An 18,120-nucleotide genomic window follows, 5' to 3' on the forward strand; every position below is an offset into this window, starting at 1 on the left:
GGGCTGTGGAGGGTCCCCCACCCTCTCTGGGCCTCTGAGACCTCAACCGTGTGATCAGGGCATTTGGCTAGACAGAGGCCCTGTAAGATTCCTTCCTGTCCTAGGAGTTTATGATTTCAGCATCTGTCCCCTGGGAAAGAGAGCCTAGAAAAACACGACAACCTGTTTGTTGTGGGTCCCTGCGTGTGTGGCTGTGTCTAGACCGTGTGGGTGCCAGCTGGCTACATTGCCTTCCTCCAGCCATCTGCTCTTGGAGCCTTCCCTGCTCGTGGGCAACCTCACAAAAGGCTGGATGGCAGGAGGGAAGGAGGAGGCACTGACCACACGGGCCTCTGGTTGGGAATGAGGTTAGACCGCCACCAAAGTGAGTAGGTTGATGACTCAGGGGGCCCCACCCCACCACAGATGGGGCAGGTTTGGAGGTGTCCCCCTGACTGGGGGGTTTTGTCCCATGACATCATGTGGCTTATCACAAGTCTGTTTATAAGAATCGCATTGGCAAGGGCAGGAAGGGGAAAAGTCAACCAAAGGTAGAGTTAGGAGGTCTTCATGGCTCCTGGGGAGGGAGGCCCAGGCGCTGGGTTCTTAGCCTCACCAGGCACTTCCCCTTGTACACCCTCCCTGTTAGGTGGGCTCAGGGTGGTGGCACGGCCTCCCAAGGTGAGCGGTGGCAGGAGCGGCCACTTGGGCTCTTGTCTGTCCTGCTGCGTGAAGCCTGCTGTTTCTTTCTTGTGAATGCAGCTAACTCATTACCTGCGGTGCTCACGGTGGGGTCTCCTGAATGGGAAGAAGAGGAGGAGATGGATCTTAGAGCCTGTAAGGAGTTGAGGCCTTTCTCGAACCCGGAGCTGGGGCTGAGGGATGCACTCCAGTGCCTCAACAGCAGTGACTGGTGAGGAGATGCCTCCCCCATGTGCCGTGTTCTGGCCAGAAGCAGGGGCTGTTGCAGAATAGCTTCTGCCCCTCAACTTCCCTCCTCTCCCACTCTGGGGTTCCGGCACCATGGAGCGTAAAAGCCAGTTTGGAGGGAGGACTGTGTGCGTGCATATAGATAGGTGTGTGTGTTTACGTGCGTGTGTGCATGAGTGTGTAGTGTTCCTGGCTTTATGTGTGTGCCCTGGGACCCTCCAAGCAGCCTATGCATGGCTCTGTGGTGTACCAAAGCCAGGCATGGCAAGGATGCATTTGATTCCACACCATGGGGCCCAGGAAAGGCCGCAGCCCTTTATTTCTCTGAATGAAATTGAATCTGCTCCGAGTGCTCCTCCCACTGTGGGGACGCAGGACCGTGCAGGACCGTGGTCACGAGCAAAGCAATGCCTCGGGCTCTAGAACATTTGTGAGAAGCCCTCCCTGTCTTCAGTCCTCCCTGTTCAAGTGCCTTTTATTGAAGGTGTTGACTTTGTGTCAAGGACCCAGACAGGTCCTGGGGTGGGGGTGGGGGGTGGGCTTCCATACAGCACTGTCAGAGCTGAGGGCCAGCCAGAGGCCACATAAAACTGGATTTACTGAGTGGTTAGGATTCCAGGCCAGGCTGTCACCCCAGGAAACCCTGCTCTGAGGCCATGGAATGGCACCCTGCTGTGGGTGAGGGTGGACCGTGATGGTGTGTGATGTGGGGCCCCTAGTCTGCAGAGGGGTGGGGCTCCTCCCTCTCCACCCGCCTGCAACAGGGCCTGGCCTTGCTTCTCAGGCAGATGAAGGAGAAGGGTCTGGTGAGCATCCAGCGCTTGGCAGCCTGTCACTCGGAGGTCCTTACTGGGAGGCTGCACGACGTGTGCTTGGCAGTGACTGGGGAGGTGAGGCCCCCCAGCCTGTGTGCTGTGCATTTGGCCCCACTTCGGCTGCTCGATGCATCCGCTAGCAGCTGTGGAGGGGCCGTGGCTGCAGGAACATGGGGACCCCTGCTTATTTCTCAGCCTTCAGCCACTGAGGTAGGAGGTAGCCACCCATTTCTCAGATTGGAAAACTGAGGCCTAGGGTTTCCTTATTTGTAATCTTTGGAAATGGAAACAATTAGAATCCCACGTGCCCATGTGTTGGCCTGCATGGTCCTCTGTACTCAAAATGCCTAAGGAGGGATGGAGCGTCCAGGGCCAGATCCCCACCTCCAGGGCAGTGGTAATATTTCCCAAAGCGTTTCTTTCATGGCTCTGGGGCTTGGTCTAGCTGGGTCCAGAGAGGCAGGAGGCTGCATTTGGTCTTATGCGGAGGCTGTGCCCTGCCCTTGGGAGTGGGCGGCTCCAGTGTGGGTGGGGTGGGGATGAATACAGAGGACGCTGTTTTGTTAACACACAGGGGCCTGGGTTGTGTTGGAAACATCTGCCTTCCTGCATGTGGCCTGGGGTCTCTGTTTCCTCTGCAAAGTGAGGCATCCAGAAAAAATACAGTTACATTCTCCCAGGTTAATTAGAGCCTCAGTCAGCACTACTGTGCTTCTCATGGTACCTACTTCCCACTTGGTAGTTGCAAAGATCAAATCAGACATTCTTTGTAAAGGTGCTTTGAAGACAGAGTGTACACATTTCCTATGGTCATGATAATGATGGGATTAATAATTGAGATGATAACGAAATGCGACAGTTTTGCTCATAGTGGCTGCAGGGTTTTCGTTTCCAGCGTGGCAAGGCCTAGGTCAGGGGAAGGGTGGGGGTGGAGGAAGAGGGTGGTGCAGGGCCCATTCTCCATGCGTCCCAGAGCCCTTGGCAGGGTCCAGCACCCTGGAGGGCCCCTCTCCTCTCTCCAAGGTCACCAACCTGCGGTCCAAGGTGTCTCGCCTGGCCATCAGCACCTTGGGAGACCTCTTCCAGGCCTTGAAGAAGAATATGGACCAGGAGGCTGAGGAGATTGCCCGCTGCTTGCTGCAGAAGATGGGGGACACCAACGACTTCATCCAGAGAGCAGCCGGCCAGTCTCTGAGGGCTATGGTGGAGAATGTGACCCTTGCCCGCTCCCTGGTGGTCCTCACCTCGGCGGGTGTCTAGTATGTGGCTGCCTGTTGTCTGAGGGGCGGGGGAGATCAGGGAGGGTAAGGCAAGGGGAGAGGCTCTGGGATGTGAAAGAAGGAGGGAAGGGTGCAGGGAGGGAGGGAAGCAGGCAAGTGAGGCTGCAGGGGGTCCCTCGGGATACTAGAGGCCAGTGTGATGGGTCAGAGGTTCAGAGTGAAGAAGGGGCCCACCTCAGACTTCACAGCAGGTGCCTCCCACTTAGCCGGGGGAGGAAGATCCCTTCTTCCCTGTGCCAGACACCGGGCTTCTCTCCCACCTTTCATTGGCCAGGCCGGGGTAATGCAGGGAGCTCTGGCTGAAAGAGGAGGGGGCTGTTGCACTCCAAGGCTGGGGAGCACACTGTGGCTGTGGGAGCGCCCCGGGAGACAGGGCTGCAGAGGCAACCTGAGCGTGGGCCCTGCAGCTCCTGCCACCCCCAGGAGCAGTGTTGCTTTCTGATGAAATGTGGGCCAGTGAGAAGAGAAAGTCGCAAAATTTCATTCTCCAGCTTGCCCCACTGGACCTGCTCCTGGGGAGGGGAAGGTATTCGGCTCCTGTTGGAGCCTTTCTGCAGATTTGTTTTCCCTGTCATTAAAAACCCACACTAAAAGCAAAACCAAAAGCATTTCCCAAGCCACTTCTCCCACAGAGCAAAAGGCCTCTCCACCCCATAAGTGGATCATTACACTGATGCGTGAGGTTTCTCAGTAGCCCCAGGGGCCTATTGGACCAGCTGGGAGACGTTTAGTAATTGCACCATAGCATACTGCAAAGGGTGAGATCCTGCCCAGCCACATCGCCTGGGTTCACATCCTGATTGTCACTTCACTTCTCTGTGTCTCAGTTGACTCATCTGTAAAATGGGGATAATAATGGTGTCTACCTCATGAGGTTGTTATAAGAGATAATTGAATTGACTCATGAAAGCGCACTTAGAACGGTGCCTGCCCATTCCTGACATTCACTGAGTGTTTACTGTGTCTGTAATTAACTTAGGAGAAATGAATTGTATTTTTTTTTTTCTGGATGCCTCCCTTTGGCTCAGCTTCCTCACCTGCAGAATGATGATGATAATAGTAGCTAATGAGGTAGATGTGAGGCAATGGATAAAAGGTGCTGGCATGGAGGGACAGGCAATTGATCACTGTCAACAAGAACCAGGGTCATGGCTTGTGCATCTGAGTCTGCTGGGATCTTGCTGAAATGCAGATTCTGGTTCAGATGCCAGTGCTGCTGGTCCATGGACCATGCTGAGTAGGGAGAGTTCTGATGTCCCCCACTGTGTTCCACTGGGGTGGGACTCTAGGAGACAAAAGGGTCAGTGTTTTCTGATGGAGTGTGGACACAGAGGCCCTTTGAAAGAGGTGCCATTCTGACAGGTTTCTCTTATAGAGCTCAGGTTCCACTTGTTATGGTCACCAACTCACCCATGAATCCCTCTTCTCCCTCCTGTCTCAGTTCAGTTCAGCAAACATGCGTTAAGCTCCTGCTAAGCACCAGGGATATGTCAGGCACCAGTAGGGCAGTGGGGTTGCCACAGAGGGGGAGTCAGGACTCCAGCCAGGACACTAGGTGGGGAAGCGCCAGGGGCCTGGGGGCAGAGAAGGCAACCAGCCAGCCCTGAGGGGCCTGGAGCACGCAGCTCAGCTTCCGTGGCATCCTGCAAAGAGACAGGCAGGTGGATGGAAGCTATGTCCTTCAGCTCTTGTCTCATCCCATCCATCAAGCTAAGCCGATTCAGCAAGGAGTCCTTACTCCTTGCCTCCACTTTCTTGCCTTCCATTTCCCCTCTGCCCATCGAGTGTTGCTCTTGTTTCTGCCTCACGCCAGTACTGTTCTCTGTAAGACCATTCAGGCCTTTTTTTTCTGGAGATACTTAATGATCACTCTTTTCGTCATTATGGATACAGCAGTGAAAAAGAAAAATGAAGCCCCTGTTGTTTTGGAGTTACTTCCTAGTCAAGGGAGACAGATAACCTGGTCCCCACCCACAGGGAGCTGGCAGCCTGATGGGGGCCCTAAGGGTGCAACTGTACTTCCCCGGGGACAAAGACAGCGCTACCTTGGGCGGTGGGTGGGACGTCTAATTCTGCCTGTGGGGCTGGGGAAGGAAGGAAGAGGAGACATTGGTTAGGTGGGACTTTTCTAGGTGGAGGGAAGATGGAGAAGAGTATTTAGACAAAAGGAAGGATATGTGTGCAGGAAGCTTCCAAGAACGGTATGCATAGGGTGTATTGGGGAACGTCGTGTAGCTTCATGTCACTTTCCTTCCCTCTCCCATTGTTGCTGTCACCCTATTAGTAGAAAATGAGTGCTCTTTCCTCAAAGACTCCCCTCGGCTCACATGGGGACAGGTATTTTTGGAGCCCCTGGCTGGCATGAAGCACGGATCTGCAATGGTAGATCCATGTTTGCCAGCCTGGGGCCTCCCGCACCACTATCCTGAGACTGACCCCTGGGCCATGATTTCCTTTCAGCCACCGGAACCCCTTGGTCCGGAGATACGCGGCTGAGCACCTCTCAGCTGTGCTGGAGCAGATCGGCGCTGAGAAGCTTCTCTCGGGCACCAGAGACAGCACAGACATGTTGGTGCACAACCTGGTGAGGCTGGCCCAGGACTCCAACAAGGACACCAGGTAGGGCAGGGCCAGGGGCCTGGGGGCAGAGAAGGCAACCAACCAGCCAGCCCTGAGGGGCCTGGAGCACACAGCTCAGCTTCCCTGGGATCCTGCAGACGGACAGACAGGTGGGCGGAAGCTATGTCCTTTCCTTTCAGCTCTTGTCCCATCCCTTCCGTCAAGCCAAGCCCATTCAGGGAGGGGGTCCTTACTCCCTTTCTCCACTTTCTGGTCTTCCATTTCCCCTTTACCCATCGAGTGTTGCTCTTGTTTCTACCTCACCCCAGCACCGTTCTCTGTAAGACCATTCAGGCCTTTTTTTCTGGAGATATTTAATGATCACTCTTTTGTTATTATGAACACAGCGGTGAATAAGAAAAATGAAGCCCCTGTTGTCTTGGAACTTACTTCCTAGTCGAGGGAGACAGATAATAAATAATTATGGTAATTTTAGATACATATCAGGGATATAAAGAAAAAATAGGCCAGATGTGGTTGTTCATACCTGTAATCCCAGCACTTTGGGAGGCCAAGGCAGGAGGATTGCTTGAGGCCAGGAGTTTGGGACCGGTCTGGGCAACATAGTGAGATCCTGTCTCTACTTAAAAAAAAAAAAATGCTAGGGGTGGTGTTGCACACTTGTAGTCCCGGCTACTGAGGGGCTGAGATGGGAGGATCTCTTGAGCCCAGGAGGTAGAGGCTGCAATGCAATGGAGTTAGGTGGGGGCTGCTTTAGATTGAGGGTTCAGAGAGCCTTTTGTAAGAGTGACATCTGAGTTGAGAGCTGAACGGCTACACGGAGCCAGCTCTTTGACATTACCAAAGGAAATGTCACAGAGGCCACTGGATGGGAACAAGCTTGGTGTCCAAGGGTGGGAACGCCAGCCTGGTGGAGTACAGTGAGTGAGGGGTGGGGGTGAGGGTGGGCAGCAGGCCCAGGCCAGGGACATTCTCTTAGGTCAAGGTCAGGAGCTGGGATTTTGGGTGGTGTGTGATTGGAAGTCATTGGAGGGTTTTCTTAGTAGGAGTATGAGGAGGTGTCAGAGGATTTTAAGCAGGAGAGTGAGAGGATCTGGTTGACTGTCTTCAAAAGCTAGGCCTGAGGCCCAGTTCCTCACACCCCTCAGTTCAGGGCTTATTACTACCACATCCGTTTGGATGAGTGTGTGGGTCTCCACCCCTCACTCCATCCTCGCCCCAACTGGAGACCGTGTGGCACCTGTCAGGGCTCCAGAGGCCATGCCCACCCTGGATGGGTGATCTCCAGGCCAGACATTCTTGTAGGGTACCCACGTCTGAGGGTGCTCCCTGAGGGATGTAGTGCCTGCGGTTCCTCCCGTTCTCCCCTGCTGCAAACTGTGCTGCATGGCACCTCCTTGGAGGTGCCCAGGAGCAGGGCCGTGAGTCAGATGCATGTGTGCGCTCCAGCAGCCCCACCCTGCCTGGCATCCACATCTGCCTCCCTCCTGCCCAGCCTCTCAACATGTGGCAATTTCTGGATTTCTAATTTTTATCCATCTAATGGGTAAAAATGATAGCTCATCATTGTTTTACAGTGCTTTGACCCCCTGCTTATTAATAATGAGTTTGAGTGTTTCTTTACACGCGTGTTAGCCTTTATAATTAAAAACAAAGCCTCTCTGGCTGCCGCAGGACTGGTAGTGAGAGAGAAAGGCAGGAGGAACAGCAGATAATGGCTGCCCCACAGTCCAGGCAAGAGGGGCTGGAGGCTCAGACTGGAGAGTGGTGGGTGGCTTCGGGTGTGTTTTGAAGTCAGAGCCAACAGGATGCAGGTGGTAAGGGTTTCAAAGATGAACTGAAGATGCTCTTAAGTTTTTACCCTGAACAATGGCGAATAATAGTGCCATTTGCTGAAATGAGGAATATCAGTGGAGAAGTGGAAGGTTTTGCTTACTCCTGCAAGAATGGCCATAATCAAAAAACCAAAAAATAATAGATGTTGGCATGGATGTGGTGAAAGGGAACACTTCTACACTGCTGGTGGGAATGCAAACTAGCACAGCCACTATGGAAAACAGTGTGGAGATTCCTTAAAGAAGTGAAGGTAGAACTACCATTCGATCCTGCAATCCCACTACTGGGTATCTATTGGGTATCATCATATGAAAAAGATACTTGTACACGCATGTTTATAGCAGCACAATTCTCAGTTGCAAAAATGCAAAAACAGCCCAAATGCCGCATCATCAATCAATGAGTGGATAAAGAAACTGTGATATGTATGTATGTATGTGTGTACACACACACACACACACACACACACAATGGAATACTACTCAGCCATAAATAGGAATGAATTAATGACATTTGCAGTAACCTGGATGAGATTGGAGACTATTACTCTAAGTGAAATAACGGGGGAATGGAAAACCAAACATCGTATGTTGTCACTTATAAGTGGGAGCTGAGCTATGAGGATGCAAAGGCATAAGAATGACATAATGGGCCGGGCGTGGTGGCTCACACCTGTAATCCCAGCACTTCGGGAGGCCGAGGCGGGTGGATCATGAGGTCAGGAGATCAAGACCATCCTGGCTAACACGGTGAAACTCTGTCTCTACTAAAAATACAAAAAATTAGCCGGGCGTGGTGGCGGGTGCCTGTAGTCCCAGCTACTCAGGAGGCTGAGACAGGAGAATGGCGTGAACCCAGCGAACCGAGATCATGCCACTGCACTCCAGCCTGGGCGACAGAGCAAGACTCTAAAAAAAAAAAAAAAATGACATAATGGACTTTAGGGACTCAGGAGGAACTAGTGGGAAGGGGGTGAGGGATGAAAGACTGCAAATAGGGTTCAGTGTATACTGCTCGGGTGATGGGTGCACCAAAATCTCACAAATCACCACTAAAGAACTTACTCATGGAACCAACCACCACCTGTTCCCCAATAACCTATGGAAATAAAAAATTAAAACAAAAACAAGCAAACAAAACATTGCCTGGCTGGGCGCAGTGGCTCACATCTGTAATTCCAGCACTTTGGGAACCCAAGGCAGGTGGACCTCTCTTAAGCCCAAGAGTTTGAGATCAGCCTGGGCAACACAGTGAAATCCTGTCTCTACAAAAAATACCAAAATATTAGCCGGGCATGGTAGCCTGTGCCTGTGGTCCCAGCTACTTGAGAGGCTGAGATAAGAGGATCACTTGAGGCCAGGAGGCACTGGTTGCGGTGAGCTGAAATAGGGCCATTACGTTCCCGCCTGGGCAACAGAGTGAGACCCTGTCTGAAAAAAAAAAATCACAAATCACATTGCCGTTAAACTTGGGGCAAATACTTTGAAGAGTGAGTTTAGGGGGACTGGAGGAATGGGATGAAATGTCTATAAACAGCTATTCTTTGTGTGGCATCTACTAGAGCATCTAGTATATAATAAAGTGTTGTGTAGCTCTGCCATGCAACAACAACAAAAAAAGGATGTAGAAGGTTTTGGTTTGTTTGTTGGTTTTAAATGGTTGTTAGAGGGATGGAAATCAAGGTCTAAAGTCTCTCCAGATCTGCTACTCCTCTCTATTCTGACCCGTCCCTTACGCTAGATGATGGTGACTATATTTCCTTTTCCTTCCTAGAACTCTCCTTCCCAGTTTCCATGGCACTGTACTCCAGGGATTCTCCTTGTCCCTCTCTGACCATTCTGCCCCTGACTGCCACCTGAGTGTAGGTGCTGCCAATGTGTCTTTAGTCCTCATCTCCCTCTCCTGGCTTTTACTTCTGGTGGCTCCAGCCACCAGCAAAGTTGGAGGCTTCTCAATTCTTGCCCTCCAGTCCAGACCCTTCTTCGAGCATCAGTCCCCTACTTCTAAAGCCTCCATGGGACCCATCATCTGATGTCCTACTGCCATCTGCAGTGCTGAGAGTCCCTAAATGAACTCATTGCCTCCTTTCCAAGTCTGTCTCTCTGTGTTCTATCATTAAAAGTGACTGTTATTTACTGAGCCACCCAAGAGGCACAATGGGGACTCCCATACTTCATTGATTTCAAGACACACATCCTTCCCTGGTTTTAATATCTTTAAAATTGACATGTATCTTACAATGACAGGCATTTCACAGTTGCTGTTGGGTTTCAGTTGGGCTAGGCAGTGATTATGACATAGGTATTTTTGTTGTTTTAAGAGATGGGGTCTTGCTTTGTTGCCACACCACACTATGGAGTGCGGTGGCTATTCACAGGTGTGATCATTGCACACTACAGCCTTGAACTCCTGGGCTCATGTAATCCTCCTGACTCAGCCTCCCAAGTAGCTGAGACAACCATTGTGCACCACTGTGCCCAGTTTATGATGTAGTTATACTATCTGCACCTTCACAAACTTAGTCATTGTCGCTCAGAGTATTATTTTCTGAATTAAATTTTCCATTGTAGTAACTACATTATGAGCCTTTCTTTGTAAACTTCTAGATTTATTTTCAGAAGAGATTTTTGGATGCTCTCTGGAGAATCATTGAGTTTAATCTGTTTAAAGTTTCTTAGAAATATTACACTATTATTTGCAATTGAAATGAATCATTATTGTGTATGAGAAAAGGCATGGCAACATCAGTGGATATCCATTAGATGTCAATGAAGCAAACTCTCACTGTGGAAGGAATGACCAAGTCCCACATTTTTTGCAAAGCAATCGCTAAGAACTTTATCTGACCTAAGGAAGAAAAATACCGACAAGCAATGCTATCTTCTTTTTCTGAGACAGCACATAGAAAGATTGCCTTCACACATGGGGCAGTGTCATTGGAGGCTATGGAAATCACCAGTTTTTATTTTTCTGATTTTCCTTAGTGGAAAATAAAGTAAGGGCACCTTTTACAATTAATGGAGTCTTAGGTTTGAATGAAATATGATTTAAGATTTTAGATGCTTCCTGCTTCACTTCCAACCAGCTACCAAATCCTGTGGTTTCCATCTTTTCAGCAGCTCTTGGATCTGACTGTGCTTCCTTATCCTCACTGTACTGCCTGATTTCAGGCCTGCACCATCTTTTTCCTGGACTATTATGGTGGCCTCCTAATAAGTCTCCTGGCCCCTAGCCTTGTCTCCACCGATCCATCCTCTGCACTGCTGTTAGAGACATTTTGACTAATGTACAAATTGAATTATTCTTCAGCTTCCTATTGCCTGCAAACTGAAGTCTAACTCCTTCATGTCTCCCTAAACAGGGTCCTGTGTTCTCCTTTGGCCTGTCTGCTTCCTGTGTCCAACCCCTGCTCACTATTCTCCAACATATCCCCCTGCTGACATGTCACACTGTGTTATAGACCCAAATAACCCTTTTCCTCCGACGTATCCCAAATCCCACCCCACTTGTGAACTCCTACTTATCTGTTGAGCCCCAACACAAAGGTCACCTCTTCCTTGAAGCCCTCCTTGATTCCCTCACCTGCCACCACTGTTCATCAGGTAGATTGACTATACCCTCCTATACTGTCCCGCTTTACCCTTTCTTGGACTTCTAAATATTCCATATTAGAACAAAATTGGGTACACTTTGGTATAGCCATTCAACGGAATATTTTGTAGCCATTAAAAAGGATGTTTATGGAGAGTTTTAAGGGACTTGGGAAGATGATTAATGAATGATAAAGTGAAAAAGCTGAATACAACTTGTATATACATTCTGATATCAACTAGAAAGTAAATGCCACAGAAAAAAGACTATAGGAAAATATGTAAAAATTTAATAGGGATTTTCTCTTGGTAATGGGATTATGGATTATGTTTATTTTATTAATCTATTTTTTAACTGGGTAGGGATTGCTTTTGTAATTAGAAAAAGTATTAAAAACTCACTTTAATTAGGAAGATTATGTAAAGCTGTAAAGCAAATTTATTTTGCATTTCAGAGGCTGTTTCTTTATCTTGCTCTCTCTCCTGTGGCAGATTTTATGGCCGGAAGATGGTGAATATCTTGATGGCGAACACTCAGTTTGATGCATTTCTGAAGCAATCTCTCCCATCTTACGACTTGCAGAAGGTCATGGCGGCCATTAAACAGCAGGTGAGTTGTGGGGCATGAGTGGGTCATGGCCTTTTGGGGGTGGGGGTGACAGTGCTGAGCCTGGTAGCCTTCAAGTGGGTCAGGGGAGTGGGGAGTGGATTCCAGAGGTGTTGATTTCATCCACTACTCCTGATAGGTGAGATAGATATGATTTCTGTCCTCTGTACTCACACCTGGTTCTGCCCCCACACTACCTATGTTCCTTGAGCCTCCCTGGGCCTCCACGCCTTCATCTGTTAACTGGGGATCTTGATCTCTGCCCCAGCTACTTTCAGGGCTCTGGAAGGCTCAACGGTGGCATCTGAAGCTCTCCTAGGTGGAAGAGATTATTGCCATTGTTATGTCTCCACTGGAATGTCTGGCAGTTCCCTGGAGGGCCATTCCTTTTGGCTCATGCTCTGTGTGTATTTTTCAAGGGAATAGAAGATAATGATGAACTTCCCTCTGCCAAAGGCCGCAAGGTGTTGAAGAGTCTGGTGGTGTGTGAGAACGGGCTGCCCATCAAGGAGGGGTATGGCTGCTCCTGTATCTCTGGGCTCCACATCTAAGACTTCTGACAGAGGCATCCTGCTTGTGCATGGCCGGGGTGGCTCTGGGGTGGACATATGGATCTAGGGTACCGCTGAGACCTAGCTGGGGCTGCAATACTAATAGATGAATTTGCAGGATGTGTTCTCCCCAACCCAAATCCCAGGGAGACAAATCCTGGGCTTGGGAGCATCTGCCAGTAGAAGTTGGCTCCTGCAGTCCCAGCTGAATGGGTGGGGTTCCACTAGCATCAGTGGTTGGGCTCTCTGTGTGAGCTCAGTGTTTCCTCGCTCGCTTAGACCAGCAGATCCTTTAACCACCAGAGTGGCCAGCCTGGGACTAGTTCAGAGGCCCAGCCTGAACTAAGGCAGATGAGAAGACATGGACTGAGAGACTAGGAAGAGGGGGTGTGGGGGTGCTGGGAGCAGTTAGAAACCAAGCAGGAGTCCGATGGTCATGCCTGTACTTAAAACTGAAGCCCTTCTGCAATGACCTGGGCTGATCCCATCTGAACTCCTTAGCAGGGCACCAGGGAAGCCCCATGCCCACTTCTTCAAAGGTAACTTCCTGCCTCCTCTCCCACTCTTCCTCTCTCAGCCTGACCAGAGCAGCACCTGGGATAAGCAAAACATGAGAGCAGCTGGTATTCATGCCCCTCCACATCCTCTCTCCCTGCTGTGACTTTGCTTATCCTAGGCGCCATCTACACCTAGAACATGTCTATTGGTTCTGCAAGATTCAGCTCACCTGTCACTTTCTCCAGGAAGCTCTACCACTCTGTGTCCTCATGTCCTCAGGGTGACAGGCTGGCCTGTTTGTCATACCTCTGTCAGCCCCGTTGATGTATCTATCTTCCATTGGTCTGTGAGCTCCTAACGGCAACGGCTGTGCTCTCATCTCACGGTTCTCAGTGCCCAGCACAGCTCTTGGCTCTCAGTAGACAGTGAGTGTGGAATGCAGGAGTGAATCACAGAATGAGGGACAGTGGGCTCCGCTGGATGGGACCTGGGTGTAGGGCATGAGCCAATGACCCAGGCTTGGAGCTGAAGGTGGGAGACAGTAGTTCTGCACAGAGCTGTTCTCATGCTGGCTGGAAGGGGCTAGGGGGCTGTGATGGACATGTGATCCCAGCGTAAGAAAATGGGGCTTTTTATAATGTCCCCAGTCGCTGGGGGAGTGTGAGCAGAGCCTAGCCAGCCAGGGCTCAGGATATAGGAGTCAGGCAGAAGGTTGGCCGTGATGACCTCCAAGGTCTTTCCCCACTCTTACATTAAATGTGCACCAGTTGGCCAGGTGCAGTGGCTCACACTTGTAATTCCAGCACTTTGGGAGGCCGAGGTGGGTGGATCATGAGGTCAGGAGTTTGAGACCAGCCTGGCCAACATACTGAAACCTTGTCTCTACTAAACATACAAAAATTAGCCGGGCATGGTGACACATGCCTGTAATCCGAGCTACTTGGGAGGCTGAGGCAGGAGAATCGTTTGAACCCAGGAGGTGGAGGTTGCAGTGAGCTGAGGTTGTGCCATTAAACTCTAGCCTGGGCAACAAGAGTGAGACTCTGTCTCAAAAAAAAAAAAAAAAAAAAAAATGTGTACCAGTCATTCTTTTGTGGATAGCCACTCCCTCACTCTGACTTCCCCCATTGCTTACATATTTTCTGAAAAGAGAAAAAGGCAGGAACAGAGATCCCTGACCCCTGACAAGGGGATGGGGCCCTGGGCAACAAACTGTAGGTGGAGGGGAAGCTGGGGGTGGACTAAGCTGCAGGTGACACTCTTGTCTCTGCCCCACCTGCGTGTAGGAGGTGGCATGGGACCAGAAGTGGGTTCATTCCCCGGGGCTCTTCCCTGGGGGTCAGACGCCATGCTCCTTATCTAGGCTCAGCTGCAATGGCCCAAGGCTGGTGGGGCTGCGCTCCACACTGCAGGGCCACCGGGAGATGGTGGAGCAGCTACAGGAGGTGACGCGGCTGCTGGAGGCCAAGGACTTCCGGTCCCGGATGGAAGGTGTGGGGCGGCTCCTGGAGACCTGCAAGGCCAAGCCGGAGCTCGTCTCTGCCCACCTGGTCCAGGTGAGCACCGCTTGCTTTTATTCTCCCACCTGTCTCTCCTCTGGGGGGTGCAACTTGAAGTTTGAAAACTCTGAATGGCGTTGGACATTGTGTCAGACCCCTTGCTATGCAGTTGGCCTTTGTAACATGGAGACTACCTGGAAATGGCTGAGTGGGCAAGGGCACCGCCTCCTGCTGGCAGCTTGGAAATACTCATAGATGTCTCTTGTCCTTCTGGCAGATTTACAGCGAGGAGGGTAGGAGGTAGAGGTGGAGGATACTGTGGTGAGGCCTTGGGTTGCTTCTGGGGAGTTAGGTGCATCATGTTTGGGGGCAGAGCATGTGGCTGGACAGGTGACTTGGCTGTGATGGCTGGACAGGTGTGTTAGGAGTAGGTACAAGCCCTTCACAGGCTGAACACTCGGGTGGGTGCCTGCTTCTTGGTGGAGTGAGGCTGCTGACAGTCAGTTACACAGCTGAGCAAAGACACAGCTCAGAGTCAGCAGACCTGGGTTTCCATCCAAGTTTCTTACTAGCTGTGTGATCTCAGGCAAATCATTGAACCTCTTGGAGCCCCAGTTGTTGTTGTTTATGGGAAAGTGGGGGTGAAAATGTGCTCCATGGGTTGTTAAGATCATTCAGTAAAAAGGAGATTGCAGAGCAACTAACAAGACGCCCTGGATGCTTGGCATGCAATGAGTGCTCAATACCTGTTGGTTCCTCCCCTCTCGCTCACCCTTTTGAGGAGGTGAGCTCTTCGTTTTTGAGAGTGCTGTGGCTTAGGTCAGGGATGCATGAGGAGTCTCTGCTGAGGTCGCTCAGTTGGGCCGGGTGAGCTCCAAGCTGCCTGCACTGTGGGAGTCCCACCCAGCCTGGGTTCCCATGGACTCTTGGTTTCTGTTTCTTCAATAGGTCTTTGATGCTTTCACCCCAAGGCTTCACGATTCCAACAAGAAAGTGAACCAGTGGGCGCTGGAGTCCCTCGCCAAGATGATCCCCCTCCTCAAAGAGAGCTTACACCCCATGCTGCTCTCCATCATCATTGCTGTTGCAGACAACCTCAACTCCAGGAACGTGGGGATTTACACTGCTGCCATGGCTGTGCTGGATGTGATGGTTGAGAGCCTGGGTGAGTGTCCCACCTGGGCCTGTGTGGCTCTGGTCAGCATGTCCACCTTCCTGCTTGGAAATCTGCAAGGTGGATAAGGCCTTGGTTGGTTCCCAGGCCAGATGTTTCACCAGAGGCTGTGTAGGGCAGAGGTGGAGCCCAGGGCCTCCAAGGCTCTTGGCCGGTGGGCTTTTCCATGTCACAGCCACCCACACCTCTGGATGGCTGGAAGTGGAGGTGATGTGGAGATGATCCAGTCCAGCCTCCTCATAGACACATGAGGGAAATGAACCCCCAGGGTCACAAGGCACCACAGTGGGTGAGTCAGGAGTGCTGGGAAGGCTTAAGCTGGGCCGGGGCTTGGGGTGGGGTTTGTGGTGATGGGCAGGGAGGGAAAGTGGAGGGAGGGGAAAAAGGATAGAAGAAAAAAAGGTGGGAGCTATGGAAGAGATATCAGGAAAGGTAAGAGCTTCTTGGTATGACACCTTGCTTCTGGAACATTAGGGGAAATGTTGGTGCATCTGCTTGTGTTTTCTTATTCCTTTCATGGATGATAGAAAGTGATGTTTGGTGTACCCAGTACATGGATCAAAGTGTAAATTCCAAACTTTAGGTGTGTGGAGAAAGTAGCACATGAGTAGCCTTATGGCCAGCCCAGTACAAGGACGAGCTTTCCCAAACAAGCCTTGCTTCAGAGCGAGGAAGCCATGGTCTGAAAACTGCCTCTGTTTGCCTTGTTGCTGTGTGTCCTGATGAGCATAGAGCAACGTCTTGCCTTTAGCATCCAAAGACCATCCTTTAGAGAGGCTGGACACACCTCCTGACACACTTGCTGTCCCCCTCCCCCCGACCCCACCCCGCGACCTGGCCTGAGCCCAGCTGACTGGGGCTGGGACAGGCACGGTGTCCTTGGCTGGAGGCTCCAGGAAAAGTTTCAGTTACAAATCAGAGGCCTGGTCAGGTCCCTCTCTGCCTCTTGAGTTCATAAATATTGTCAATTTCCGCTCTTCATCTCAGAGGGAATTTATGATTTGCTGAGTTTGTTGCTGTAGAACAAACAATATAAATCCAGCTCTAAATTACGGCTTGTTCTCAGCGTTGCTCTGGGTAAGTGAGATTGCTCTTGCCAATAACCAAGGCTCTTGGTAAATCGCCATGGGCCTTGGATTTATTGGGAAAACCTGAACCAAGCAAAATAAGCTTTAGCTATTTGAAGAGGATAAGCATCCTTGTCTAGGGAGAGGAATTTTTAACTCTTCCCCCTCCAGGTGTTTTAGTTTCCACTTTTTGCCATCAGGCCAGCCTCCTTGAGCTCTGGAATTGTGGCGCTTTGGGCAAAAAATCTAGTGTCTCATACTGTCACAAGATTCAGGTCCCTTTTATTTGGGGCCCTGTTGTACCCCTACTAGACTGGGCATCCTGGAAAGGAGAGCCTAGGGGTGGCCTGCTTTTGTGATCTGAACTCACCTGGTAGCAGGATTGTAGCTACTAGGAAGATGCCTATGTTCTCCCTTCTGGGACAGGGCCTCCTTGGGTACGGCTGATGATGTACCCTCTGGTTCATCATCCAGAGGCTTTGGTGCAATGGGAAGGGTTGGCTCTCTTCCTCTCTAATCCATAGGTCAGTGCTTAGGCTGGAATGGAATGGTGTGGCCCTCAAAGGGATGAATGGAGTCCAGTAAATCCCTGGCAAAAGGCTCTGGTGGAGCCCAAAGGGTAAAATATACTGTTTGTTTTTGCTTTTTGAGATGGAATTTTTGCTGTTGTTACCCAGGGTGAAATGCAATGGCATGATCTCAGCTCGTTGCAACCTCTGCCTCCTGAGTAGCTGGGATTACAGGTGTGTGCCACCACGCCTGGCTAATTTTTTGTATTTTTAGTAGAGATGGGGTTTCAGTATGTTGGCCAGGCTGGTCTTGAACTCCTGACCTCAGGCGATCCACCCGCCTTGGCCTCCCAAAGTGCTGGGATTACAGGTGTGAGCCACCGTGTCAGGCCAAATATGCTGTTTTGGATCCAGGTAATTTTTGAGCAGATGAGGCATGGGCTATCTGGGCCTGATGGCTTTGCTGTAAGCCATACCCTCTCAGCCCAGCCAGCAAAACGGGTTTTGAAAGTGTTCCTAACTTTGAAGTGACCAGCTGATTTCCACATCCATGTAGGTCAGAACTGGAGGGAGTAGGTTACCAACAAGGGGAACTCATTGCCAGGGAGTACCTAGGGTGGAATCTATCTCTGGGAATGGTTCTTATCTGCCTGTCATGGTCTGAGCCTGGCCTGCAGATGGAAGTAACTAAATTTCCCTCTGTCCCAGGGGATTGGGTGATAGCGGCAGAGAGTGCATCAAATCGGATGGAAGAGAAGGGGTATAAAGTCCTCCCAAATCACCCAAGCTGAGCCTGGTGGTTCTAGTGGTTTCTTGGGGGACCTTTAACACCTGAGGCCCCTCTTGGAAGTGGCTTGGATTAGATATGATCCAGTTTCTTTGATGGGAAGGAGCTTTTCCCCAAACCTCCTTCTTCATGCTGCATAACAGATTCTGGGCTCCAGGCTGGACATGACTGTTGAATGCTGTGAAATATTTAAATATGGAAAGTCACAAAGCAATAGCTCAGCAGGTTACTGTTTATTTCCTGCTAAACTGGAGGTCAAGGGGATCAAGAATAATGCCAAGCTAGGATGCCTTCTGGCATAAAGTCCAGATGGCACAGCCAAGCTGGGAGGATGGCCTTCTTGGGGGACCTTCCAGAACTCACTAATTCTAGAATTCAGTGATAAAGAAGCCAGCGTCATCGCTTCTGATCCCTTGGT

The 18,120-nt window shown here is 50.7% G+C and overlaps 1 protein-coding gene across 3 annotated transcripts in view; it reads left to right on the forward strand.

Annotated features, from left to right (window-relative positions):
* TOGARAM2 (TOG array regulator of axonemal microtubules 2) overlaps nt 1-18,120 on the forward strand; it is a 70,071-nt gene that overhangs the window by 39,209 nt on the left and 12,742 nt on the right. For 2 of the 3 annotated variants that reach the window (XM_032753262.1, XM_032172096.2), the window contains 8 exons: nt 742-892; nt 1,694-1,799; nt 2,748-2,983; nt 5,465-5,623; nt 11,503-11,620; nt 12,037-12,131; nt 14,030-14,222; nt 15,114-15,330. In XM_032753262.1, coding sequence (XP_032609153.1) covers nt 742-892; nt 1,694-1,799; nt 2,748-2,983; nt 5,465-5,623; nt 11,503-11,620; nt 12,037-12,131; nt 14,030-14,222; nt 15,114-15,330 — 1,275 coding nt within the window. The remainder of the gene's footprint in view (nt 1-741; nt 893-1,693; nt 1,800-2,747; nt 2,984-5,464; nt 5,624-11,502; nt 11,621-12,036; nt 12,132-14,029; nt 14,223-15,113; nt 15,331-18,120) is intronic. The other variant, XM_032753263.1, reaches the window with a different exon arrangement.

The sequence above is a fragment of the Hylobates moloch genome, unplaced genomic scaffold, assembly GCF_009828535.3.
Source record: "Hylobates moloch isolate HMO894 unplaced genomic scaffold, HMol_V3 SCAFFOLD_13, whole genome shotgun sequence".
Classification (NCBI taxonomy): domain Eukaryota; kingdom Metazoa; phylum Chordata; class Mammalia; order Primates; family Hylobatidae; genus Hylobates; species Hylobates moloch.